The sequence below is a fragment of the Lepisosteus platostomus genome, chromosome 26 (genome assembly GCF_059453375.1).
Source record: "Lepisosteus platostomus isolate fLepPlt1 chromosome 26, fLepPlt1.hap1, whole genome shotgun sequence".
Classification (NCBI taxonomy): domain Eukaryota; kingdom Metazoa; phylum Chordata; class Actinopteri; order Semionotiformes; family Lepisosteidae; genus Lepisosteus; species Lepisosteus platostomus.
In genome coordinates, this window is record NC_142636.1 from 9943164 (window position 1) to 9969749 (window position 26586).

At 53.0% G+C, this 26586-nt stretch overlaps 4 protein-coding genes across 6 annotated transcripts; 2 read left to right on the top strand and 2 right to left on the bottom strand.

Annotated features, from left to right (window-relative positions):
• Positions 1 to 48: 48 nt before the first annotated feature.
• Positions 49 to 5006, bottom strand: LOC148640025 (uncharacterized). Its single transcript, XM_088620735.1, has 5 exons — positions 4395 to 5006; positions 3851 to 3905; positions 2861 to 2975; positions 2212 to 2301; positions 49 to 208 (listed from the first exon to the last, which is right to left on the bottom strand). Exons 1-4 carry the CDS (start codon positions 4689 to 4691, stop codon positions 2229 to 2231), a joined length of 540 nt encoding a protein of 179 aa, XP_088476861.1. The 5' UTR covers positions 4692 to 5006; the 3' UTR covers positions 49 to 208; positions 2212 to 2228.
• Positions 5007 to 6168: 1162 nt separating this feature from the next.
• Positions 6169 to 10757, top strand: LOC148640026 (uncharacterized). The gene is made up of 4 exons (XM_088620736.1): positions 6169 to 6840; positions 8133 to 8187; positions 9533 to 9647; positions 10187 to 10757. Exons 1-4 carry the CDS (start codon positions 6544 to 6546, stop codon positions 10218 to 10220), a joined length of 501 nt encoding a protein of 166 aa, XP_088476862.1. The 5' UTR covers positions 6169 to 6543; the 3' UTR covers positions 10221 to 10757.
• An 863-nt stretch (positions 10758 to 11620) lies between these two features.
• Positions 11621 to 14020, bottom strand: LOC148640027 (uncharacterized). 2 transcript variants are annotated; one of them, XM_088620737.1, is made up of 5 exons: positions 14002 to 14020; positions 13107 to 13196; positions 12532 to 12572; positions 12283 to 12409; positions 11621 to 12116 (listed from the first exon to the last, which is right to left on the bottom strand). In XM_088620737.1, exons 2-5 carry the CDS (start codon positions 13176 to 13178, stop codon positions 12015 to 12017), a joined length of 342 nt encoding a protein of 113 aa, XP_088476863.1. In that variant the 5' UTR covers positions 13179 to 13196; positions 14002 to 14020; the 3' UTR covers positions 11621 to 12014. The 2 variants fall into 2 exon arrangements, with proteins under 2 accessions (XP_088476863.1, XP_088476864.1); XM_088620738.1 differs by lacking the exon at positions 14002 to 14020 and adding an exon at positions 13338 to 13492.
• A 205-nt stretch (positions 14021 to 14225) lies between these two features.
• Positions 14226 to 21120, top strand: them4 (thioesterase superfamily member 4). Of its 2 annotated transcripts, none has more exons than XM_088620728.1 (6): positions 14226 to 15201; positions 16198 to 16366; positions 17311 to 17473; positions 18135 to 18245; positions 18924 to 19048; positions 20046 to 21120. In XM_088620728.1, exons 1-6 carry the CDS (start codon positions 15052 to 15054, stop codon positions 20087 to 20089), a joined length of 762 nt encoding a protein of 253 aa, XP_088476854.1. In that variant the 5' UTR covers positions 14226 to 15051; the 3' UTR covers positions 20090 to 21120. The 2 variants fall into 2 exon arrangements, with proteins under 2 accessions (XP_088476854.1, XP_088476855.1); XM_088620729.1 differs by having other exon boundaries at positions 14227 to 15201; positions 16201 to 16366.
• Positions 21121 to 26586: the final 5466 nt, after the last annotated feature.

Genomic DNA, 26586 nt, shown 5'->3' on the forward strand with positions numbered 1-26586 from the left:
TTGTACTCAAACACATCTTTATTGCTTTACCAAAAAAGCACAGTCATGTGAGTTTAACAGGTTTCCTTTTATTGGTATCTGTGTCGTGTGTGCATATTTCAGATTGTATCTGTGCATACAGTAGGTGTGTATGTGTGTGTGTGTTTTTGAGAGAGGCTGTCTCCCAGTCTATCCTCTTCCTCCTCTTCACAGACTCTCCCTCCAGAACCTGGAAAACAAGCAGACACACCTTCCTGAGTGTCCAAAGATCACAAAACAACAGGATGACTGATACAGCCCTTCAGCCACACCTCTCCGAATACTGCAGCTGCAGATGAATACATACTGTAACCCTACAGTCCAGAGATCGCTGGTCCAGTCTGGGTCACACTGTAACCCTACAGTCCAGAGATCACTGGTCCAGTCTGGGTCACACTGTAACCCTACAGTCCAGAGATCACTGGTCCAGTCTGGGTCACACTGTAACCCTACAGTCCAGAGATCGCTTGTCCAGTCTGGGTCACACTGTAACCCTACAGTCCAGAGATCACTGGTCCAGTCTGGGCCGATTCACACTGTAACCCTACAGTCCAGAGATCGCTGGTCCAGTCTGGGCCGGGTCACACTGTAACCCTACAGTCCAGAGATCACTGGTCCAGTCTGGGTCACACTGTAACCCTACAGTCCAGAGATCACTGGTCCACTCTGGGTCACACTGTAACCCTACAGTCCAGAGATCACTGGTCCAGTCTGGGTCACACTGTAACCCTACAGTCCAGAGATCGCTTGTCCAGTCTGGGTCACACTGTAACCCTACAGTCCAGAGATCACTGGTCCAGTCTGGGCCGATTCACACTGTAACCCTACAGTCCAGAGATCGCTGGTCCAGTCTGGGCCGGGTCACACTGTAACCCTACAGTCCAGAGATCACTGGTCCAGTCTGGGTCACACTGTAACCCTACAGTCCAGAGATCACTGGTCCAGTCTGGGTCACACTGTCACCCTACAGTCCAGAGATCACTGGTCCAGTTTGGGTCACACTGTCACCCTACAGTCCAGAGATCACTGGTCCAGTTTGGGTCACACTGTAACCCTACAGTCCAGAGATCACTGGTCCAGTCTGGGCCGGGTCACACTGTAACCCTACAGTCCAGAGATCACTGGTCCAGTCTGGGCCGATTCACACTGTAACCCTACAGTCCAGAGATCACTGGTCCAGTCTGGGTCACACTGTAACCCTACAGTCCAGAGATCACTGGTCCAGTCTGGGTCACACTGTCACCCTACAGTCCAGAGATCACTGGTCCAGTTTGGGTCACACTGTAACCCTACAGTCCAGAGATCACTGGTCCAGTCTGGGCCGGGTCACACTGTAACCCTACAGTCCAGAGATCACTGGTCCAGTCTGGGTCACACTGTAACCCTACAGTCCAGAGATCACTGGTCCAGTCTGGGCCGATTCACACTGTAACCCTACAGTCCAGAGATCACTGGTCCAGTCTGGGCCGGGTCACACTGTAACCCTACAGTCCAGAGATCACTTGTCCAGTCCTGGTCCTGGAGGGGCTAGTCAGTGTGTCTACAGGGCTTTCCAGTCCTTCTCCTGGAGGGACTGGTCAGTGTGTCTGCAGGGCTGTCCAATCTCAGTTCTGGAGGGGCTGGTCAGTGTGTCTGCAGACTGGTTCTATTCAGTTTAACAGCTTCTGTCTGCTTTTCAGGTGCAGCTGCTTTCAGGAGACTGGGAAACCCTGCAGACACAGCGCCCCCTCCCAGGCGGGAGTTGGGACAGCCCTGCTGGTGGATCTGTGATCTCTACTAGAATCAGTACAGTGAGACCCTGCCGGCTCTGCTCTGAGTCTTAAGAGCAGAAACAGCATGAGAACGTAGAGTTTGTGCTGTGTGAGTGGTGAGTTTGTTAGGTTTATTGTGTAAACTGTAAAGCATGTGAGTGATACTGTATATGAGTGATGTGTACCCTGCTTCAGTTTGCAATGTACAGTGTGTGATTAGTGTGAGTGATGTTTCTATTGCTTGCTTTGTAGTATATAATGAGTGAGTAATATATATGAGTCGTTAGAGAGCAGAGCTGATTAGTGTGTAGTGTGTAGATTAGGGTTATGGTTTGTAGTGTGTGAGTTGTGTGCTCAGTGTGTTTAATGTTTAGGTTGATGGCCTACATGGTGAGAGCAGTGTGTATCACATGAGTAGTGCTTATGGGTTGTGTAGCCTCACCTTGGCAGCTCCTGGCTCTACTGTTGCTTGCCTGTTGTCTCCTGCTGGGACTGGTCTTCCTTAGGCAGCTCAGGGAGACCACACAGCTTCCTGTAACACACAGACACAGAGCTCAGGCAGTGTGACACACAGTAACTGCACACAGCTTCCTGTAACACACAGACACAGAGCTCAGGCAGTGTGACACACAGTTACTGCACACAGCTTCCTGTAACACAGACACAGAGCTCAGTCAGTGTGACACACAGTTACTGCACACAGCTTCCTGTAACACACAGACACAGAGCTCAGGCAGTGTGACACACAGTAACTGCACACAGCTTCCTGTAACACACAGACACAGAGCTCAGTCAGTGTGACACACAGTTACTGCACACAGCTTCCTGTAACACACAGACACAGAGCTCAGTCAGTGCGACACACAGGGACTCAGTCTAGTCCATCTAACTTTAACTCAGTCTTGTACAGTCTAACTCAGTGGAGAACAGTCTGATTCCATCCAGTAATGTGTAACAAACTCCATTACAGTCTAACTCAGTCCAGCACAGTTTTACTCAGTCTAGTACAGTTTAACACAGTCCAGCACAATACAAATCCGAGCAGTTCAGGCTATCGTAGTCTAAGATAGACACAATCCTGCTGTCCTTACCTGCCCTCTGCTGATTTTTTATCCACATAGTCACAGACTTTGCTCTTCAGCTCCACCTGCTTTTTGAGGCTGTTGATGTCATTGTTCCAGCCTGCCTTGTCCTCCTCGTGCTGACCTGCAGGGTGGGTACAGGGCAGGGTAAGAGATGACCGGGTGTCTGGTACACTGACCAATTCACTGCCGCACTGACTCAATGACCAGCACACTGACCAGCAGACTGGCACACTGACTGACTTACTGACCAACCAGCAAAAACTGACCAGCTTACAGACACTGACCAGTGGAATGGCACAGTGACCGACAAACACACTGACTAACTGCTTGATGGACACAGTGACCATCTAAATGGCACCCTGACTGTTGGCCATAGTGACCAACTGACTGGCACACTGCTTGACTGATGGCCATAGTGACCAACTGACTGGCACTCTGCTTGACTGATGGCCATAGTGACCAACTGACTGGCACACTGCTTGACTGATGGCCATAGTGACCAACTGACTGGCACGCTGCCTGACTGATGGCCATAGTGACCATCTGACTGGCACGCTGCCTGACTGTTGGCCATAGTGACCAACTGACTGGCACACTGCTTGACTGATGGCCATAGTGACCAACTGACTGGCACACTGCTTGACTGATGGCCATAGTGACCAACTGACTGGCACACTGCTTGACTGATGGCCATAGTGACCAACGGACTGGCACACTGGCTGACTGATGGCCATAGTGACCATCTGACTGGCACACTGCTTGACTGATGGCCATAGTGACCATCTGACTGGCACACTGCCTGACTGATGGCCATAGTGACCAACTGACTGGCACACTGCCTGACTGATGGCCATAGTGACCAACTGACTGGCACACTGCTTGACTGATGGCCATAGTGACCATCTGACTGGCACACTGCTTGACTGCCTCCTTGCTGGTGCGTGCCTGGGTGTGGGCTTTGTGTCTACATGGAGGTACAGAGGAGCAGTCTCTCACTCTTGGCGTCTTGCAGTTCCTTCTCTGAAGACTTCAGCTGCTCGTCTGCGTCTTTCTGGAAGGACAGCAGGGGGACACAGTGAGATGCAGGGACACACCTCATTTACTCTGAGCACCTACAGTCGCCACACTGCAAAATGGTCTTGGCACAAAAGCCACTTCTTTACACAGAGATATCTGCAGCAGCCTGCCCGGCTAACAAGGTAGCACTGGATCTCATTATCACAAAAGCTAGAGGGGCTGAAAGGAGGGATTTACTCTAGAGTCCGACCTCTAAAATGCAGTAAAGCCCAGTGAGATCAGGGTAAAAGCACAGTACAGGGCAGTACAGCCCAGTGAGATCAGGGTATAAAAGCACAGTACAGAGCAGTACAGCCCAGTGAGATCAGGGTAAAAGCACAGTACAGTGCAGTACATCCCAGTGAGATCAGGGTAAAAGCACAGTACAGTGGAGTAAAGCTCAGTGAGATCAGGGTAAAAGCACAGTATAGTGCAGTACAGCCCAGTGAGATCATATCTGTTCCCCCCTCATCTCTGCTCTCACCTGCTCCTGCTGGCAGGTCCCTGTCTGCCTGCGTCTCTCCTCCAGCTCCTTCTCCCAGGTGGACACCTGGCTCTCCAGCTCCTTCAGGCTCCTCTGCATCCTGTTCTTTCTCTCGGTGGCCGTGCTCAGCTCCCGCAGCACCTCCTGGGAGAACTCCTGGCTCATCTGGAGCTCGTCCTGCAGCTGCAGCACCCTGCCGCGGAGCCCGCCGGCCTGCGAGCGCCGGAAATACAGCGTCCCCAGCAGGATGCAGCAGGACAGCGCGCAGGCCATCACAATGCCCACCCCCAGCTTCATCGTGGCCACTTCTGTCACACTGAACCCGCTCTGACTCGGAGAGATCCCCTCGCGTCTCTCTCTCCCCCCCAACCCCCCCCCGCCTGACTCAGATCCCTCTCTTCCCACTCTCCTCTTCCCTCTCCTGATTCCTTCCCGGGTCTGAGATCCCACAGCTCGACTGAAAAAAACGAGGGAGATGGAGGCAGAAGCTAAAGCCGCGCGGGACCCCAATCTTGAGCGTCTCCTCCTGCGCAGGCAGGTGAGGAGCTGGACTGGCAGCGTAGCCTTCTCGTCTCGCAGGATCCTGCTCCTCACCTGAGACAGGGGGGCAGGGGAGGGGGCGTGTAGCTGCTCGCCCTGCCCCGCCCACCACCACTCTCCCGGCCCCTCCCCCTCTTTCTGCTTCTTGGTATCCGGGAGCAACAGGTTCTACCGGAGCGACGGCCCCTGAAAACAGGACAGCGGCAAACTGGAAAAACCCAGCGTGTTGTATTCCTGAATCAAACCCTGCCCCCTACGCCACTGCCACACCCCCAGGTACCCCTGCCCAGGGTAAGAGCACAGTACAGTGCAGTACAGCCCAGTGAGATCAGGGTAAAAGCGCAGTACAGTGCAGTAAAGCTCGGTGAGATCTGGGTAAAAGAACAGTACAGTGCAGTAAAACCCAGTGAGATCAGGGTAAAAGCACAGTACAGAGCAGTACAGCCCAGTGAGATCAGGGTAAAAGCAGTATAGCAATTCCAGTTCAGTGCAGATACTATACTGTATGCAGGGCACCACTGTGTCTGTTAGTAGTGGTGTGCCTTTGTGGGGCTGGTGGAAAACAAGCACACACACACTGTATTCAAATCAGAGCTGCTCTGTTTACCACGAAAGTTCCTGGTAGCTGCCTAGATAGTCTAATGTTACCCTGGCAACCGAGACACACCTGTCTGAAGTGACACAGTGAGTTTCTGCAAAGAACATGAGATAAAGATCAGATAGATCAGATCAGTTTATTAGCCATATACAATTTTGTGCATTAGGAATTGGTCTTTTTCGCAGACCCCAGCTTGCCCTCCACGAAGAGCACAGAATCTCCAGTCACACCCTTCTCTCGCTGGAGTGGTCAGGGCTCTGGACTCAGGAGGGGTCAGGGCTCAGGAGAGGTCAGAGCACTGTAAAACCTGGAGTGGATCAGGCTGCTGCGCACCAGGAGTCTAATTCAGTTATCGTAAATTGTAAATCTTTTAACAGGTGTTTATTTGTTTCCGCTCAGGTGACTCTGTTTAAACACAGGATAATTAGAGAGCTAACAGACATACAACATTCATTTATTGTCATAGTTTCACATTCTGCTGACTGTGTGGTGAAACTCCCTCTGTGCAAACACTCTGGCATCCAGAGAGTCCTGCCCATCCAGTGCCTCTCCTTCTGACTGCGGGGGGGGGAGAGACGAGTGGCTGTGACAGACAGGAGAGAGAGAGGGGGCAAAAGAGACAGACAGAGCACAGGGAGGAGAAGAAAAGCCAGCAGTACGAGCAGGGGAGTGCAAATGGAAGCAAAACACAAAGCCAGCAAATGAAAAAAGAGCAATGGAGAGAGAGTGAAAGAAGGAAAGAGAGAGAGGATATGGGTGTGGTGCCCAGTGCTTTGGCCCCGCCCCCACTCCGCCCCTGCCCCGCCCCCTCTCTCCAGGAAGGAGAAGTGAGCTACAGGTGTCTCACCGCAGAACAGGACAGGCACAGAGAGCGGCGGACCCAGGCCGCCGGAGGCTCACCGAGAGACGAAGGAACACCGAGAGCCATCGCCGCAGTGACAGAGAGGGGGGGCCGACCTCTTCTGCGCCCCTGCTTACCCCGCTTGCCGGTCACTCCGCGCGGTCAGCGCCATGAAGGGGCAGGCCCTCTCGCTGGGGCTCGCCACGGTCATGCTGGTCGTGCTGCTGTACAAGCAGTTCGAGCAGGAGATGGACCTGCGGGCGGTGCAGGGCCTGGTGCTGACGCTGGAGGAGAAGATGCAGAGCAAGCAGGACGAGATCGAGCGGACCAGAGCCAGCATCCGGAACGTCCAGGTCAAGGAGGAGGCCATGAAGAAGACCTCGGTGGAGCTGGACGCCAAGAAGGACGACCGGACCGCCAAGCTGGGGAAGGAGAAGGCCAGCTTCGACGCCTGCCAGGCCCAGAAGGTAACGACTCCTGCTTGCGGGCATCCCTGTGCCCTTTACCTTCCCCCTGGCTTCCCTGCACCCGATCCTCGTGTTCCGACGGTTTTCCCGTGCTGCGCGAGGAACACCTCGGAGACGTGTCCTGTGACCCAGGCTCCTTGATGTGACGTGAGGGAACTGGAGGGAGGCACTGCTCAATGTCACGACGGAAGTGCAACACAAGCAGCTCGTTCTGACGCCGTGCTGGCGCTAGTGACAGGGCAGCACTCTCTCTATTCACACTCACACCCGCTGCTCAATCCAGACCGCTCCATCTGTCTGTCTGCATGTGGGCTGGATTTCCTCATGACTGGATTGCAGTTAATGTGTACTTCTTGATCTGGGCCGGTTCAGAGTACGCTGGTCCAGTCTGGGCCGGGTCACACTGTAACCCTACAGCCCAGAGATCACTGGTCCAGTCTGGGTCACACTGTAACCCTACAGTCCAGAGATCACTGGTCCAGCCTGGGTCACACTGTAACCCTACAGTCCAGAGATCACTGGTCCAGTCTGGGGAGGGTCACACTGTAACCCTACAGCCCAGAGATCACTGGTCCAGTCTGGGTCACACTGTAACCCTACAGTCCAGAGATCGCTGGTCCAGTCTGGGCCGGGTCACACTGTAACCCTACAGTCCAGAGATCACTGGTCCAGTCTGGGTCACACTGTAACTCTACAGCCCAGAGATCGCTGGTCCAGTCTGGGCCGGGTCACACTGTAACCCTACAGCCCAGAGATCACTGGTCCAGTCTGGGCCGGGTCACACTGTAACCCTACAGTCCAGAGATCGCTGGTCCAGTCTGGGCTGGGGTAAACTCGTAACCCTTCAGTCCAAAGATGGCCGGTTCTGATCCAGACTTGGTTACTGTAGCTCCAGAGTGAGAGGGCAGTATTTCTATGACTTGAAAATTAAGGAGTGTTTTGAAATGAGGTTATTCCAAAACTCATCAGGAGTTACCAATGCCAGTTTGAAAGGTTTTCTGAAAACCAATACTCCAGTAAAGTAATAATCAGGGCACATCTAGGTGGCATTTTAGTACCGACAGCCCTCTCCCTGCCCCTGGCGTCTACAGTATCTGTAAACGTATTATCAGCCAGGCCATTATTCGTTTTGCATCCTCTACGTGAACGTGTGACCCTCCAGCTCCTTGCTGTGTCTCTGTGCAGCAGTAAATGGACAGCCAGCGGGTCTCCCCAGGTGTGGGGATGAGTGCGTGTCTGTGTTTTCGCCGGCAGCAATATGCCGATCCAGCCCCCGCTGTTGTCTTTTTCAGAAAGAGGCGCAGGATAAGAAGAAAGCAGCGCAGGATCAGCTGCAGGAGTTCAAGGGTGAGGCTCTGGGTCCGAGGGGGGCGACCGAGTCAGGGGTACAGGAACGCAGGGGGTGCTCCAGCACAAGCTCAGACAGTAGGAGCTGAGTCTGTCCGTCTCTTACGGGTTTTATCAGTTAGTAAATTAATTAATTGGCCCTGACCTCATGTTGTACCACAACAGAGCATGCAGACACTGGAAGGGATGGAGCTGCCTTGGAGTTGTCTTCTTATTCCTCCAGGACACTAGAGGGTGTCCTGTGTTACTGGATAGTGTCTGCTGAGCCCCGCTGATGAGCCCCGATGAAGGGGGGTGGAACAGGCTGCTACCGTTGGCTTTAGACACGCAAAGGGCCGGATCAGAATGTGTGAATCAGTTCTGCCTCCTGTGGTTCTGTCATGCGACAAGAGCAATGACCTAATGAATATAACAATTTAAGCCCTGAGCCACGCCTCTGCTGGCTATGCTCACAGAGTTATTACAGAGGTTTTAAGGGGACATCATTCCAGGTAGAAAGTGCCTCCCAGGAGGTCTGGTGGTACTAAGAGGGGGTACCTTGACCCTGTAAGGGGACCCTTGTAAGACATCTGCCTGCTGTGGCCCTGTGGCCCTGCCACTGGAGGCCACTGAGATGGGTTTAGGTATAGTCCTTCCTGCATAAATATCCTCACCTGCGTGCACCACCAGCGTCTGTCTGCTTGAGGGCTGATTTCTCACACGTCTGGATTTTGGGATGTTTTGTACTTCTCAGCAGACATTGCTTTTCAGCAAAATATATACTGTTCATCCTTCCACTCACCCACTCACTCATCCATCCACTCACTTATTCTTTCACTCACCCATCCACTCATCCACTCACCATGAATTCCCTTATTCAACCATTCACCTACCCATCTATTCACTCATTCATCCAGTCAACCACCCATTCACTTACCCATCTATTCACTCATTCATCCACTCAACCATCCATTCACTCATTCATCCACTTATTCATTCACTCATCCACTCACCATGCATTCCCTTATTCAACCATTCACCTACCCATCTATTAATTCATTCATTTAACCATCAACCATTCACTTACCCATCTATTCACTCATCCACTCAACCAATCATTCACTCATTCATCCACTTATTCGTTCACTCATCCACTCACCATGCATTCCCTTAGTCAACCATTCACCTACCCATCTATTCACTCATCCACTCAACCATCCACTCACCCATTCATCCACTTATTCGTTCGCCCGTCCACTCGCTTACTCACCACTCACCCGCTCGCCCCGCCGCCCCCCCCATGCGCCCCTGCGCCCCGCCGCCGCGGTGCCCCGCCGTCACGCTCTGCCTGCCCCTGCGCCCGCAGCCCAGCGGGACGAGGAGAAGAAGGCGGCCGAGGGCCAGACCAGCAGCCTGAAGCAGCAGCTGGAGGAGAAGAACCGGATCTGCCAGTTTGTGGACAAGGAGCAGGAGGAGGGCAGGTGAGCAGCCGAGCGGCCGCAGGGCTCCGAGCACTTCCTGTGTTTTTACTGTGAAACAGTACAGCTGGGCATGACGTTTAATCTACAGCCCAGCTCTGCGAGTCTGGCCCTGCTGCTGGAGAGCTGGTGTCTTAGCCAAGCTCCTCGTGACGGAACCAGCCCAGTGCTTAACTGCATCGGTGCCGAGATCCGGACTCTCCTGAAAGAGTCCTGGTCGGTCAGAGTGATGGGAGGGGCCGTGATGATGGGATCTGCGCGAGAGACGAGATCGTATTTCAACGCCCATCTCTGGTACACCTCGCACAGTAACTCACCAGCTGGTTGTGAGGGAGTCCAGGGGTGGACCAACTTGGAGGGTCTCGTTTTGGAGCCCCCCCCCTCTGCTGAAGGCTCTACATGTGTAGCAGGAGTGGTCAGACACTGGGCTTCCCAGTCCAGTTCCAGCAGGGTTCTGCGTCGGCTCTGGGGTCTCACGGCCGGCCGGCTGCGCTGAAGGGGAGCAGCGACCCCCGAGTTCTGATTGTCGTCTTGTTTTCCAGAAAACTCTGCGGTCTGACCGAAGCCCCGAAGTAGGGGGCTCCCGCCCACCCCCTCGAGAGGAGATACGTACCCCACCCCACCAGGCCCTGGGGGGGCATACCTCACCAGCACACCCAGACACACCTGACGAAGGAGACACTGTGATGAGCCCTGATCTTCATTCCAGCTGAGCTCTCACTCGCTACTTTGCAGTCATTGCTGGGGTTTAGGCTGAGCAGCTGGATTTTTCATGTGCAACATTTTCCTTTGCCACTTGCAATCTGCAACATTTTATGAGCTAAAGTCTACAGATGTCTAATAAAGCAAGAGGCATCGATCGTTTCACCAGTTGAGTTAAGTTACTGGACGCCCTTAGAGGCTCTGTGTCAAACCCTGTCAGAGTGCCTCTGTAGCGCCCCCTGGTGGAAGAGCAAGGGAGAATCGTGCATCTTGAAAGACCCGCTGGGCAGCAGGTGAGGGGATCGAACGCTCGGGGCTTCTCTCTTCGTACGTCTTTAGACTTGACGCCTGTTGTTACTGTACACCAGCAAGAACAGCGGAGAAGGAAAATAAAAAGACCTTCACACAGGGGACCGTGTATTTGTCGTTTCTGCCGGCAGCGGGTGTTTGTGGGAGGGCGGGGCGAGGGCGAGTTCACTGCTAAAGGACCAGCTGTCCCCCGGGGGCCTGCAGAGCCTGGTCTTCCGGCTGGGCAGGTCAGGGGACATTCCGAAGTCTCCCTCCTTTCTAATTACCCCTCGGTTATCCCTTCCGCCCCCCTGCTGGCAGGGCGTGCCCCCCTGCTGGCGTGCAACAGGCCCGGAGGGCTAGGACGCCCTGCAGCAGAGAGCTCTGAGCCCTGCTGGTCTGGCCTGCTGCTGGCTCCCATACAAGTGCGTCTGTGTGCTTTAAATATTGTTTTGGTTACACGTCACGCCATGCAAATTTTTACAGGAGGCTAAGATTTCTGGTAGCTGGTAGCAAGAAGCCTCTGTCTGGCATTACAGTTTAGACTGGATCAGACCGCTGTGCACTGGGAGTCTGACTGCACTGTAAAACCTGGAGTGGATCAGACCGCCGTGCACTGGGAGGCTGACTGCACTGTAAAACCTGGAGTGGATCAGACCGCCGTGCACTGGGAGTCTGACTGCACTGTAAAACCTGGAGTGGATCAGACCGCCGTCCACTGGGAGTCTGAGAGCACTGTAAAACCTGGAGTGGATCAGACTGCTGTGCACTGGGAGTCTGACAGCACTGTAAAACCTGGAGTGGATCAGACTGCTGTGCAAGGGGAGTCTTGACTGCTGTCCCTTGGAAGTCAGGTTATGCAACTGTCAATGTCCAAGCTGGTGATTAAACTGGTTTGTCTGGCAGTATATCTGGCAGTGCCGGTGTAAAAACTGTATATTCCTGATCCTTTTTCTATCAGCTGAAAAGATAGCTGGGGCCAGAAACACATTTTAATCTCCCCAACTTTATTTCAAACGGTGAAAGACAGGTGACGATTCTGCCTAGATCCCGGGTTCAGACACGCAGCCCGACCTCCAGCTGACCGGAGGCCCCCTGCCCCCGGTGTTCCCAGCGCCCAGATCCGTTGTCCCGGACACAACTCCGCCGGCCGCTGTGGGCAGATGGGACACCGTGCTCGGGGAGACAGGGGAGCAGTGCTCGACAGGACGACGGCCTGCGATTCCGAGATCCGGAATCCAGCCCGCAGGGAGGTCCCCAATCCAGCAGGTTCCCCAGTCCGGGGAATCAGACACCCAGAGCCGCGGAGAAGGGATTGATCTTTCCCATCGAGTCCTGCCCCGTCCCCCCCCTGGGGTGCTGGAGTCGGGAATCCCTGGATTATCTCCTCTGGAGGTAGAAGGCTTTTCCCAGTCGGCTCAGCTCCTGCGCGTACTGCTGGTGCTCCTGCTCCAGCAGCTCCTGCAGGGCGGCGCGGCGCACCTGGGGAAAACAGACGCCGCAGCCCTCCTCAGCGCGGTGACAACACCCCCACCTGGTGTCGCCCGCCGGTATGACGGCTCAGACAGCTCCATCAGCCCTCTCCGTCCCTCCTTCCCCGCTGTCTCTGATTCCTACCCCCCCCCCCCCGCCTCCCATCCCCGCTCACCAGCGTCAGAGCGGCGCGCGCCAGTCTGAGCTCGCCCTCCTGCGCCCGCTTCAGGTTCCGCTGGTCCCGGGCTGAGCCCGCCTGAGACGAGCTCTGGAATTCCACCTCCGTGGCCAGAGCCTTCATGCTGCGGCGGGAGGGAGAGAGAAGACGACTAGTCAGGGGGGGTCAGTCACTGCGCACCTGGGGTAACAGCTAGGGGGGGGGAGGAGGGAGAGTGGGTGTGGGGTGTGAGAGAGGGTGTGTTACCTCTCTAGTTCCTCGGCTCGGGTCTTCAGTTCTTCATCTTTCTGCAGGAGAAAACAGAGAAGCTGGATCAGTAATAGACAGAAAGCAGTGCTCTGCTCAGAGGTGCCCTGCTGTCCTAAAAGAGGTGTCCTCTCCTGCGCAGTGTGATCAGGGTAAAAGCACAGTACAGTGCAGTACAGCCCAGTGAGATCAGGGTAAAAGCACAGTACAGTGCAGTACAGCCCAGTGAGATCAGGGTAAAAGCACAGTACAGTGCAGTACAGCCCAGTGAGATCAAGGTAAAAGCACAGTACAGTGCAGTGCAGCCCAGTGAGATCAGGGTAAAAGTACAGTACAGAGCGGTGCAGCCCAGTGAGATCAGGGTAAAAGCACAGTACAGTGCAGTACAGCCCAGTGAAATCAGGGTAAGAGCACAGTACAGTGCAGTACAGCCCCGTGAGATCAGGGTAAAGCACGTGTGGTAAAGCATGCTGTTAACGTCGGTAACTCATACTGTAGGAAACGGACGGGCGCCGCGGTAGAGGAGGGAGGAGAATCTTCACCGAACTGAGCCGCACAGCCGCTTGTTCACTTACCTGGATTCGGTCTCGCTCTCGCTGCACTAGTTTGTTGCCAGACCGGTGCTGAGACACGCCAAAGAGACTCATTACTGGAAATGTTATTGCCTTTGGTGTCGAGTAAAAGAAATTAAATACGTTAATAGAGGATACCACTAGTTTACGTTAGAATTACAAAGACGATTTGAGGCTCCTTCTTCACAAAAACAACGGCAACGGGACTTTTTGTAAGTATTAACCTTAACACACCTAAACCATATGAAGTTCATATACGTCCTGGCAGAGCTTTGTTACTGTCCAATCGCAAACTTTGCCAGTTTTGAAATAGTTTTACATTTAAAGACCGGACGGCTCTAGATGCCACCGCAGCGACGTCAGCCGGTTGCCGCAGCAACGGAAACGCCGGGTAACAGAGACGGCGGTACCCGGATGCTGTTTAGCCGCCTTGACTTCCTGACTGTCACCCACGCGGTGACTTCAGCTCAATAGAATTTAAATTTGTGTTGAAACTTTCTAACGCTCCATTAAGGCCTCATTTAAAATACAATTTTGATCAAAACGCATATGAAGAGATACCGCTGCTCTGGAATCTGCCCAGAGAAGAGTAATATTCCAGGGTTGAGTGTCCCACACTGACAGGCTGGAGGAACTGAGTCTCTTCAGTCTGAAGGGAGTGTCCCACACTGACACAGGCTGGAGGAACTGAGTCTCTTCAGTCTGAAGGGAGTGTCCCACACTGACAGGCTGGAGGAACTGAGTCTCTTCTGTTCGAAGGTTCTGTGATCTGTCTTGTATCTGTATGCGTCTTTCGGAAATCGATGTTTCACTCCTTTTGTAGAGCGAAGGTGAGACATTTCGCACTGTGTGTGTGATGCTAAAATAAGTACCCCTTATGACCAAATTCAATTCTCACGTCTTTCTTTTGCGGCTTCTCTTTGGGTAAATATGAGGTTCTCTGCTGTGTGTAGAATACTGTATCAGCCGGCATCGCATGGGTGACGGTCGGGACCTCAACCTCAAGCGCGCAAAGCGAGCTGTGCGCTGAAGGTCACGTGTAGGTTGAATTTTTGAGTGACGGGAAAGTCGAGCCAATCATACGCGCTGGTTGTGATCAGGTGATCCCCCATGCTCTGTTCCCAGGAAGTGCTGACTGAGTCAGCCGGAGGCGAGTTGTGAAACTACCGGTGTGCTCAATGTCATCTGTGCGGCCGGCACATCAGCGTTACGGGAGCCGAAACTGATGGGTGATATATGTCCATAAATTAAAGGATCTTTCGTTCGCTAAGTATAAATAAAACGTATTATTCTACCGAGTATCGCTTAAAAGCCTCTCTGACAAGCGTTCATTAGCATTTGTTGTGACATCATTCATGTATTCGGTCTATCCAGTATTATTTCACTTTAACATTTAAACAGTACCGTTCCGGTTACAAATCGCTGCATGACAACGCTAGTTTATGCCGCCTGCGCTCTATCGGAAAATATTTTATACTTTTTTTTCGTTGCAGTGGTTTATTCACACTGTGTTTGAAGTTGTGGAAATAGAAGTGATACGAGAGTTAGTTTGCTTAGCCTCCCAGTGGTAGGTTTTAAACATTATACTGAAAAAAAGTATCAAGTTAGAAACAGAGGACAGCTTACAAACGAGTTTCAGCCCGGCCAGGCCGTAAGTCGTCATAGTAGTTCGTCTATAACTACGGGCACATGGCTGGGCAGCTTGTTCCACTCTCCCACCACCTGTTGTGTAAAGATGGGCCTCCTGCTCTCGGTTTTCAGTGCACTTCCACATAGTTTTCACTCCAGCTAAATATATTTTATTACCTAATATTTCGTTTAGTACTCTGCAGTACACGTTTTTTGTGCTGGCAGTGTAAGTTCTCCACACAGGTACATTGTGCTGGGAAAGACTCCTGGCTCTTTAGCTCCCCGAGCCCTCACTCCCGCCCCCTGCTGGTGGAGAGCCATGCTGCTCCAGCAGGGCATCCGAATGGCCAGGGGCCTCGTGCAGCTGGTGGAGCGCAGGGTCGCGGCTCACCTCCACAGGCAGGCCCTGAAGCTGGCCTTCCAGAGGAGCCCCCCGCGCCTCGGAGCGCCCACAGACCGGACCCTCACGGTGAGTCAGCACTGTGTGTGTGAATATATATGGACAGACAGGGGGCAGAGGGGCAGGTATATATATGGACAGACAGGGGGCAGAGGGCAGGTATATATATGGACAGACAGGGGGCAGGTATATATATGGACAGACAAGGGGCAGAGGGGCAGGTATATATATGGACAGACAAGGGGCAGAGGGGCAGGTATATATATGGACAGACAAGGGGCAGAGGGGCAGGTATATATATGGACAGACAGGGGGCAGAGGGGCAGGTATATATATGGACAGACAGGGGGCAGAGGGGCAGGTATATATATGGACAGACAGGGGGCAGAGGGGCAGGTATATGTGGACAGACAGGGGGCAGAGGGGCAGGTATATATATGGACAGACGGGGCAGAGGGCAGGTATATATGGACAGAGAAGGGGCAGAGGGGCAGGTATATATATGGACAGACAGGGGGCAGGTATATATATGGACAGACAGGGGACAAAGGGGCAGGTATATGTGGACAGACAGGGGACAGAGGGGCAGGTATATATATGGACAGACAGGGGGCAGAGGGGCAGGTATATATATGGACAGACAGGGGGCAGAGGGGCAGGTATATATATGGACAGACAGGGGACAGAGGGGCAGGTATATATGGACAGACGGGGGACAGAGGGCAGGTATATATATGGACAGACAAGGCAAAGAGTGCCCTCCATGTGTATTGGGACAGTGAAGTCAAAATTGCTATCACACTGCAGTATTTTTGCTGTATACTCAAACAATTTGGATTGGAGATGAAAAGATGAATATGAAAAGTAGGAATGCCAACTTTTTGGGGGGGTATTTCAGTGTTTATGTATTGTTTAGGAATAAGAGCACTTTCTGTATCCAGTGCCCCCATTGCAGGTGAGCACCAGTGTTGGGACATTTGCACGTTGCACGATTGTGCACACGTATCCTCCGCACCGAGCCTGTCTCCCCTGTTATTGTGTGCCTGCGCTTCCGCCCCTGTCCAGCAGGTGTCGCCCCGGCTCTTCTCCTCGGCCCCCCGGGACTACAGCCTGCCCAACGACAGCTGGTCGGCGGAGATGCGGCGCCTGTACGACCAGTACGACCAGGAGCCGGGGGGCGGGGGCCGCTGGAAGAGGCTGCCCAGCTACAACCGCTTCCTCAAGTACGCCACGGGTACGTCTCCCGCCGCCTCGTCCCTCCGGACAGGGAGGGGCCGGCCAGCGTGGCCCCCAGAGCTGGGCTAGGTCGCTCTGTAGCTCGTGGGCGCGAGGATCTCGTTCGTCTGTTTCCCGAAAGACCCCCAGCAACCGCATGGCTGGATAGCTTGTTCCAGACCCCCGCCACCCTTTGTGTAAAGGAGCGCCTCCTGCTCTCTGTTTCCAATGCCCCCCCCCTGGGTTTCCACATGCTGTCTGAACTGTGGGCCCCTGGTCTGACATTGTCATTTCACCTTTCAGGATTTCACATCACGTGAGTCACGTCCTCCCCCTTCACAGAGCAGAGGAGACAGGACTAAAGAGATTTAGCTCTTCTGATCTGCCTGCCTGCAGGCGTTGAAGGCCTCTTGACTCCAACAGCAGGAGTGTCCGCGTTTGTAGTGGGGCTGACCACAGCTGTACCTAAAGTTCTGAGGGAGGTCACGCCCCCTGTCACTGTTTCTGGGGGAGTAATGGGAGGGTGTTTGCTGGGGGCAGTCTGGGAGAGGTGTGGGGGTCAGGCGGGGTGGAGTCGAGCCTTTCAAAGCCGAGCACGGAGGTAGAGACACCTGCGGTTCTGGCAGCACTTTCCAGGAGTGACGAGGCACTCTCCTTCCTCTTCAGTGACGATATGGAAACGGAGGACGATGATCTTTAGTGTAGCGACATTCAGACCCCTCAGATCCCCCTGTGTCAGGAGCCATGCCCACCTCTAGGACAGACTGCAGTTATTTTATTTTTCATTTCTCTGTGTCTGTTGCCCTGTTTCCATTTGACTTCCTGCCTGTCTGTCCGTTCACCTCTCTCTCACTCTGTGCCTGTCTGTCTCACTCTGTGCCTGTCCATCTCTCACTCTGTGCCTGTCCATCTCTCACTCTGTGCCTGTCTGTCCTCCTGACTGTCTGTCTGTCTGTCTTCCAGGAGGGCAGTGCCTCAGTAGGCTGGTTCAGTCTCGGGCTCGGCTCTTCACCAGGAACAACAAGGAGCCCGGTGCTGCGTTCGAGTACGCCATCTTCATAAACGAGGAAGAGAAGAGGGCTGTCTGTGTCTTCCAGGCTGGGCATCTCCTGGAGGGGCCTCCTGGGTGAGGGGCACTTGACCCTGAGACACTGGTGGGGCAAAGGGCAGTTAATGCTGAGGAACTGCCTGGATGAGAGGGCAATTAATCCAGCCTTTCCATGCTTTCTGTCTGTGTACATGCCTCAAGAGCAATACGATAGATCTACAAGAATCTTGAACTCTTTGAACTAGGCTGACAGTGTCCTGTTGGGCCATGATCTAGAACACACTGCCTGCAGCGTGAGAGTGCACTGTACTCCACATCAGCTACAAGAATCTAGATCCCTGTGCTCACACAGTCCAGACACACTGTGCTGTTCATGGGCTATAAGAATCTAGATCCTGTGTCTGGACTGTGTGAGCGCATTGTGCTGTTCATGGGCTACAGGAATCTAGATCCTGTGTCTGGACTGTGTGAGCGCACTGTGCTGTACATGGGCTACAAGAATCTAGATCCTGTGTCTGGACTGTGTGAGCGCGAATCTAGATCCCTGTGTCTGGACTGTGTGAGCGCACTGTGCTGTACATGGGCTACAAGAATCTAGATCCTGTGTCTGGACTGTGTGAGCGCACTGTGCTGTTCATGGGCTACAGGAATCTAGATCCCTGTGTCTGGACTGTGTGAGTGCACTGTGCTAGACCGCTGTTGTATTGCCTCACTCGTGTGCCCTTTCTCCCCTGCCCAGGCATGTGCACGGGGGAGCCATCGCCACCATTATCGACAATGTGACGGGCGCCTGTGCCACCTACATCTCCGGGTTCGTCTTGACCGCCAACCTCAACATCAACTACTGCAGGTACGGCCGGGAGACGCCGGCGTCTTCCCAGCCCGGGCTGTGCTGAACGGCGCCGGGCTGTGCTCTTGTCCTGCGCCGTCCTGCGCTGGGCTGTCTGGTGCTGTACGCTTGTCTTGCTCAGTTACTCAGTGCTGGGCCCATCCTAGCTGTTTGGAGGCCCTGGGGAAGATCTCAGAAAGGGGCACCTCCAGATCACGATTTGCAAAGACACCCTGTTGTCAGCTAACACCCTGAACCTTATTTTACTATTTAGAGCAATTCAAATAAATTCATGGTATACATAGAAAACTTTTATTAACCAGCTTTGAAGAACACATAATAAGTAACTTACAAACTGGAAGAAGAGGCACAATGCTTTTACAAAGATGAATTTTAACATTGAAAGTAATAAGAACATAAATACCGATAAATGGGATTTGTCACTAAAACAATTCTAGCAAATCATAACATACATATTACTGCATTGAAACATCTGTTCTGTACTTGTATGGATCTGAAAACTATAATAAAGTACCAATGATTATTGACAAACTCTCTGCCTGTGCCCATGGCTGGCCCTGCTACAGTGTAGCTCCTTGATTGGGTAGTTGACAGTGCGCTGGAGGGGTGTGTGTCCACCCGCCCTGCTGCTCTGTGCAGTAGCGCCGTGCGCCTGACCTCTCTGGTGTTCTCCTGTAGCCCCATCTCTCTGGGCTCGGTGGTTCTGGTCGACTGTGGTGTGGATCGGGTCGAGGGCCGCAAGACCTGGGTCTCCTGCCGGATCACCAGCGCCGACGGCTCCAAACTGCACACAGAGGCCACAGGTCTGTGACTCCTGAGCACGGCTCAGCACAGCCAGACACACCTGAGCACAGCTAGACACGCCTGAACACAGCTAGACACGCCTGAACACAGCTCATCACACCTTCACCGCTGATCACAGCCAGACAAGCCCGACCACAGCTCATCGCACCTGCATGACTGAGCACAGCCAGACACGCCTGAACACAGCTCATCGCACCTGCACCACTGATCACAGCCAGACACGCCTGAACACAGCTCATCGCACCTGCACCACTGATCACAGCCAGACACGCCTGAACACAGCTCATCGCACCTGCAGCACTGATCACAGCCAGACACGCCTGAACACAGCTCATCGCACCTGCACCACTGATCACAGCCAGACACGCCTGAACACAGCTCATCGCACCTGCACCACTGATCACAGCCAGACACGCCTGAACACAGCTCGTCCCACCTGCATGGCTCAATACAGCCAGATGCGCCTGAACACAGCTCATCGCACTTACACAATTGATCACATCCAGACACACCTCAACACAGCTCATTGCGCCTACACAAGTGATCATAACCAGACATGCCTGAAAACAGCTGATTGCACCTACTGTACACATACTTCAGCACGACTGAACAAGCTGAGAGTTGCCAGAGCCCCGGAGACTCAATCCTGACAAGCTCATACAATAAACAGGCCCTTACCTTACTCAGCACTGACATTTCCCACTGTTCCCCTGTGCAGCAGAGCAGGACATGGAATTTACACAGAGGAGCTCTGGCCCTGGTGTGCAGCAGGCTCTGCTCTCTGTCCTGACCTGCTGCCAATTACTGAACTGAGCCAGTTAGTGGCTGAATCCGTGCAGAATAAGGTGGACATTAGTCTCTTCACTGAGGGACACAGGAGGCTCTGCAGAATTGCTGGCACTGTGTCAAGTTCTGTATAACGTCTGTTAGGTCTTTATTAAACCTGACAGTGAATATTGTGAAGCCTGTGTTGACTGTGAACCCTGCTCCCCCCAGGCCTGTTCGTATCTGTTGGAGTGAGCCACCTGTTCACAGGCTGACGCCGGAGAAGAGAGACACGGAGCGATCACATGACTGCAGCCTTGGCCATGTGGAGGCAGCAGGAACTGAAACTGACTGCAGGACCCCCCCCCCAAGTCTCTGGACTGTAGGGTTAGAGTGTGACCCAGACTGGACCAGTGATCTCTGGACTGTAGGGTTAGAGTGTGACCCAGACTGGACCAGCGATCTCTGGACTGTAGGGTTACAGTGTGACCCAGACTGGACCAGTGATCTCTGGACTGTAGGGTTACAGTGTGACCCAGACTGGACCAGCGATCTCTGGACTGTAGGGTTACAGTGTGACCCGGCCCAGACTGGACCAGTGATCTCTGGACTGTAGGGTTACAGTGTGACCCGGCCCAGACTGGACCAGTGATCTCTGGACTGTAGGGTTACAGTGTGACCCGGCCCAGACTGGACCAGTGATCTCTGGACTGTAGGGTTACAGTGTGACCCAGCCCAGACTGGACCAGCGATCTCTGGACTGTAGGGTTACAGTGTGACCCAGACTGGACCAGTGATCTCTGGACTGTAGGGTTACAGTGTGACCCAGACTGGACCAGCGATCTCTGGACTGTAGGGTTACAGTGTGACCCGGCCCAGACTGGACCAGTGATCTCTGGACTGTAGGGTTACAGTGTGACCCAGCCCAGACTGGACCAGTGATCTCTGGACTGTAGGGTTACAGTGTGACCCAGACTGGACCAGTGATCTCTGGACTGTAGGGTTACAGTGTGACCCGGCCCAGACTGGACCAGCGATCTCTGGACTGTAGGGTTACAGTGTGACCCAGACTGGACCAGTGATCTCTGGACTGTAGGGCTACAGTATGACCTGGCCCAGACTGGAAGCTATATAGTGTGAACCTTAATACTTTTAGGTATTACGCCCAAATTTGTTGATAAACTATAATTCTAAAATGAAAATCCTGCTGGACTGCTGCCCCACAGAACTAAAATAAGGATTTTCGTTTTTTGACAGTGAGTCTAGTATTATTATTATTAAAATATTTCCAGTTCTTATCTCAAAACATTGCCAGTTTCTTTTATTCTTGTCCATGACTGCTTCTGAACACTAGAGGGCACTCTTGATTTTTTGGGGTGAAACATTATGAGGTAAAACGGAAACGGGGAATCACGTTGGCACCGTGCCAAGCATTTCTGCTTCGCGGTGCTGGGGTCCTGGGTTCAATTCCGTGGAGTTTGTATGTTCTCCCCGTGTTCACATGGTTTCCCACGGGGAAGCTACATGCTGGTGGGTGCGTCGGCTTCTTTGGAACGTGTCCCTGGTGTGCGGGTGAGCTTGTCTGTGTTTCTGTCAGTGTGTCCTGCAGTGGACACTCGCACTGTGCAGTGCTACACTGGCACTGTGGCACACTCTCACTGTGCAGTGCTACACTGGCACTGTGGCACGCTCCCGCTGTGCAGTGCTACACTGGCACTGTGGCACGCTCCCGCTGTGCAGTGCTACACTGGCACTGTGGCACACTCTCACTGTGCAGTGCTACACTGGCACTGTGCCACACTCTCACTGTGCAGTGCTACACTGGCACTGTGCCACGCTCTCGCTGTGCAGTGCTACACTGGCACTGTGCCACGCTCTCACTGTGCAGCGCTACACTGGCACTGTGCCACGCTCTCACTGTGCAGTGCTACACTGGCACTGTGCCACGCTCTCACTGTGCAGCGCTACACTGGCACTGTGCCACGCTCTCGCTGTGCAGTGCTACACTGGCACTGTGGCACGCTCCCGCTGTGCAGTGCTACAGTGGCACTGTGCCACGCTCTCGCTGTGCAGTGCTACACTGGCACTGTGGCACACTCACTGTGTTGGACAATCTGCACCAACAGAATGTGATCGGCAGCAGAAAGGAGACACACAGGAGAGCTATGAGCTGTGAGATCTGGAGGCCCAGGCTGTCTTGCTCTCTGCCCTGTCTCTCTCTGTCTTGGCTCGTGTTGTTTTTTTAAGGGGGTTCCAGTAAAGTTGGGTGCGAGTGAGAAGCGTGTGTGGGACAGGCTTACAGTAACATTTCACAGCAGAGTCCAGGCTGATTCACAAAGGCCTTTCAGTCACATCGGTGTGACCACAATCCGAGTACACACCCCCTCAACGAGCGAAACCTCAGAAATTAACACGCTGCACTCAGAGAAAACCCGCCGGCTCCAGACAAGCTCAATTTCAACCACTTGAAACAGTTCTGTTTTAACACATTTGGATTGTGCATATTTTATTTTTAGCAGTCTGTAGGTGATATGTGCCAAGCTGAGATGAAAAGTTCTGGACCCTGTTACCAGTGCGCCCCACTAGACACACTGGACCAGTGTCGCTTGGACCTAGATTCTCGTAGCCCATGAACAGGACAGTGCGCTCACACAGTCCAGACACAGGATCTAGATTCCTGTAGTCCATGAACAGCACAATGCGCTCACACAGTCCAGACACAGGATCTAGATTCTTGTAGCCCATGAACAGCACAGTGCGCTCACACAGTCCAGACACAGGGATCTAGATTCTTGTAGCCCATGAACAGCACAAGCACAGTGCGCTCACACAGTCCAGACACAGGATCTAGATTCTTGTAGCCCATGAACGGCACAGTGTGTCTGGACTGTGTGAGCACAGGGATCTAGATTCTTGTAGCCCATGCACAGCACAGTGCGCTCACACAGTCCAGACACAGATTCGATTTTTGTAGCCTGTGTGCATCACCCTTTGCTCACACAACCCAGGTAAAGTGTTTTGGGCTTTTGTTGCTCATGTACTGTTTGCTCCTATAACAAACTGTCAAAAGTATCACAAAATGTACAAAGAATAAAGGTGACCAAACTGTTAAAAAATAACCATTCCTGCAACAGAGAATGACAAAAATCATTCGCAAAAAGCATTCGCCAGAACAATGAACAATTTCCTAGCGAAGTGAGTAGTCCAGCACCTCATCTTAATCTTGCAGTTCCGTTTTGGTTGACCGGGTTCATCGTCTTGGCTGAAAGCCCTGGGGGGTGTTTCTGAAGCCCCAGTTAAACACACTCGCACGCAGGCAGAGAGAAGAGATGTTCAGATATCTCACTCGAACCCCAGCCCCAGGTATCCGCAAAAGAGCGCGCAGGCCTGGTGGGAGCCAGGCCATGTGGTTTCGGGGGAGGGGGGGCATGAAACAGCAGTGTGACTCCTGGGGGGCCCTGTGGGGTCTGGGGTTTGGGTTAGGGGAGGAATGTAGGACAGCGCAGAGATGGTTTTGGGTGGGGGGGGGGGGGTGGTCTGGGGTCTGGGGTCTGGGGTGAGTGTATATATATATATGATACACGCGTGTGTTTGGGGAGGGGGGCCGGGTGTAGAACAGGGGGCTATGTGATCGCGTAAACCAACTTTCCATTCGCTGTGGCCTCAATGCACAAGCACACACACGATGAACACACACACAATGAGCACATACATGCACAATGAGCACACAAACACACAATGTTGTGTTGTGTTACTGGGGACGTCCCCTTGGCGCCGTCGCTAGTCCAGTCCCAGACCCCTCTCGGGGTGAAGCAGGACAGCTCTGCTCGGCCCGTGGTGCCACTCGGGGACGAATCGCTGTCGGGGTCGTCACGGCGCCCACACGCGGATCTGCGCGGGTCCGATTCGCCGGACCAGATGGCATCTTCATGCCAGCGCTGTAATTGCTAAATTGATCCTAATGACCAATTAAGAAATTAAGGAGCAGGGACCACTTGAGGTGTTGGAGTAGAGGAAGAGGAGGCCTTAAATCTGGATACCCCTAATCCTGATACCCCAACTCTCACCCTAACTCTAATCCTACTGTCCCAACTCTCACCCCAACCCTAATCCTGATACCCCAACTCTCCCCCTAACCCTAATCCTCCTGTCCCAACTCTCACCCTGACCCTAATCCTGATACCCCAACTCTCACCTTCATCCCTTTCTATAGAACAGCTGTCTGACATCAATAAGCTCTAACACAGAAAGAAGGATATATATGTTTTGGGTATATATATATGAAGGATATATCTGAAATTCCCTTCAGAGGCTGGTGTATTCACACACAGACGCAGACTTGCACGCACACAGACAGCGTTACCAGGACAAACCAAAATGCTGAATCGCTAAAAAAAGAACAAGAAATCTCAAGCAGTGTTTTTTTTTTTTGTTCTAGAAATTCAGTTACTTATTGTGAAGTCCAGAGGAAGCAGCAGGTAACCACGAGCCCTTAACTAACTGTCACGATTGACTCTGACCCGGCTCGTCTTGCGCAACGTTGTGAGAGCCGAGGGGCTGCGACCGCACTGGCACGTCTTGGAGGAGGTGGGGGGCTGGTTGGCGGGCGGGCTGGCAGGGGGGTGGGGGAGGCCAGCTCGGGCCAGCCAGGCGAGGCCCAGGCTGCGTCGGGCGCTCCGGCCCAGCAGGCCCGCCAGGCAACGCGCCCCAGGTGTCGTCGGGGCAGTGAGGCAGAGATGGAGGGCTGCTGAGGGAGTGGGGGGGGGGGTCGGGATGGGAAGTGTGGGCGCAGGGGGGGGGACCGGGGATTGTTAAACAAGTATTTTTACGGTTTCAGTTTATTCTTTTGTTCGGGCATCTGGAGGTGTGGAGAAAAGATGAGTCTCAGAAGTTTTTCAGTGGAGTCTGTGCACCCATGTGTGTGTTTAGCAGGTGCTGTGTGTCTGTGTGTGTGTCTCTGTGTGTGTGCGCGCACAGAACAGAGCCTGTACACCTGTGTTTTAGTGCGTGCAATTCAGACATTGTACACCTACAGTATGTGTGTTTGCAATACATAATATATCAACAATTTTCCTTAGTTTACATAGTTTTACAAAACTATAAAAAACGCAGGGGATTCCAGTGCGATACGGATAATGTACATACGGTATAACCACAGAAATATCAGAAAGTAAGCGATGTTTAAGGGGCTGGAGTCAGGAGTCGAAAAGACAGACATTAACAAGATTCAGCGAAAGGCAAGGCGCCTATCGCAAACCTTCCGAGCCCACGAGTGGGAGCCGCCCTCGCGGGCACTTGCCACGCCGCGGTCCGCGTGAAGGAACGCCCGCAGCGAGGGGGAGCCGGTGGCATCGACTCGTCACCGATCGATTTTCCTGCGGGGTTTTTCCCCTTTTCCTGTTGGTTCTAAGGATTCTGATGTAGCGTTAGAGCTCTATTTTGTTCTTTATATCTTCGCCGTTTGTGATGTACAGGGTGACCAGATTTTGGTTTTCAAAGAGGACGGGGGGATAATCGACACTCGACACATGCTTCCAAACTAATGAAATTGTATTACTTTTTCTAATCAAAAGTAAAGTTTAACTCTCTTGTTTTAATTAAACTTCTTAGTAAATTTTTCAACAGTTGCAGGGTTGCTCTTTCTATTCCATAACGGCAAACAAGGAAAAAACAAAAATATAGCCCTATTTTAAATTTAACGTTGTTTTTGTTCCATTTTAAGACAACAAAAGTCTTAACGTCTGATGAAGACCTCACAACTTAGGAGAAGTCCTCATTGGTGGCAAAAATTATCGATTTTAACGAAACATTTTGAGATGTAATGAAACAAATGAAACGTTGTTGTTTCTCGTGGCCATAAAAACAGCCCCCCCCACACACACACCGAATCCCTGTTCACACTGCGCTGCGTGTAAATTCAAAACATCTACCGGTTATGTATGGGACGAGCGAAAATCTGTACTGTAGGCCTACGTTTGTTTACACAGCCCGGGTAACGAGCAAAACAAAGTCCTGGACAATTTCTGGAATTTTTCAAATCCCGGTCGGACCGATATTTTAGGGCTCAGAAAGAGGAGGTGTCCGGGAGAAGGAGGGCGTCTGGTCACCCCAGGTTGTGTGGCAGATGCCCTGAGGTGACGTCAGCTGTGTTTTGTGGGGGTACAGTAGCCCAGCGGGCCGGTCGGGCCCATACAACCCTTTGAACTGGAGGAGCGAGGGAGAGGGACAGCGGCTCGGGAGCGTGAGACAGATGAGAAAGAGAGGCGCTCACGCTACTTATACGGCAATTGACATTTGATTTGGAATAAATCCCATACGCGAGTCAGGCGTGAAACCGCGTTCACCCGTGTCCCCGGATCCCGCTTCGAATCCGTCTCGATTGGTCGAGTCTGAGGCTCCTACCTGCTGGGCGGTGACGTCCCGGGCGCGGGGAGGCGGGAAAGATCATTCATATTGTCCATTGAGCACCGCTCGACAGGGTTACCGCGAAGGCGTGCTCTCCTCACCTAGGCTTCGTGAGTCGGTTACATAACCGCGGCACCATGCCTGGAGATGAACTATTAACCCCTGCACTGACCGGTCTAATCAATCAATCAGCAGGAAAAGTAACGAAATGAATAGCACTCACAGTATCTCATTCAACATCAGTGGAGGGTCCGATCATTCCGAAGTGCTATGAAGCATGTCTTTATTCACAGTCATCTGAACTCCGGGAGAGCTCATTGGAGTCATGGATCGACGGAGCAGGGGAAGATTGATTAGTAGCATGAGA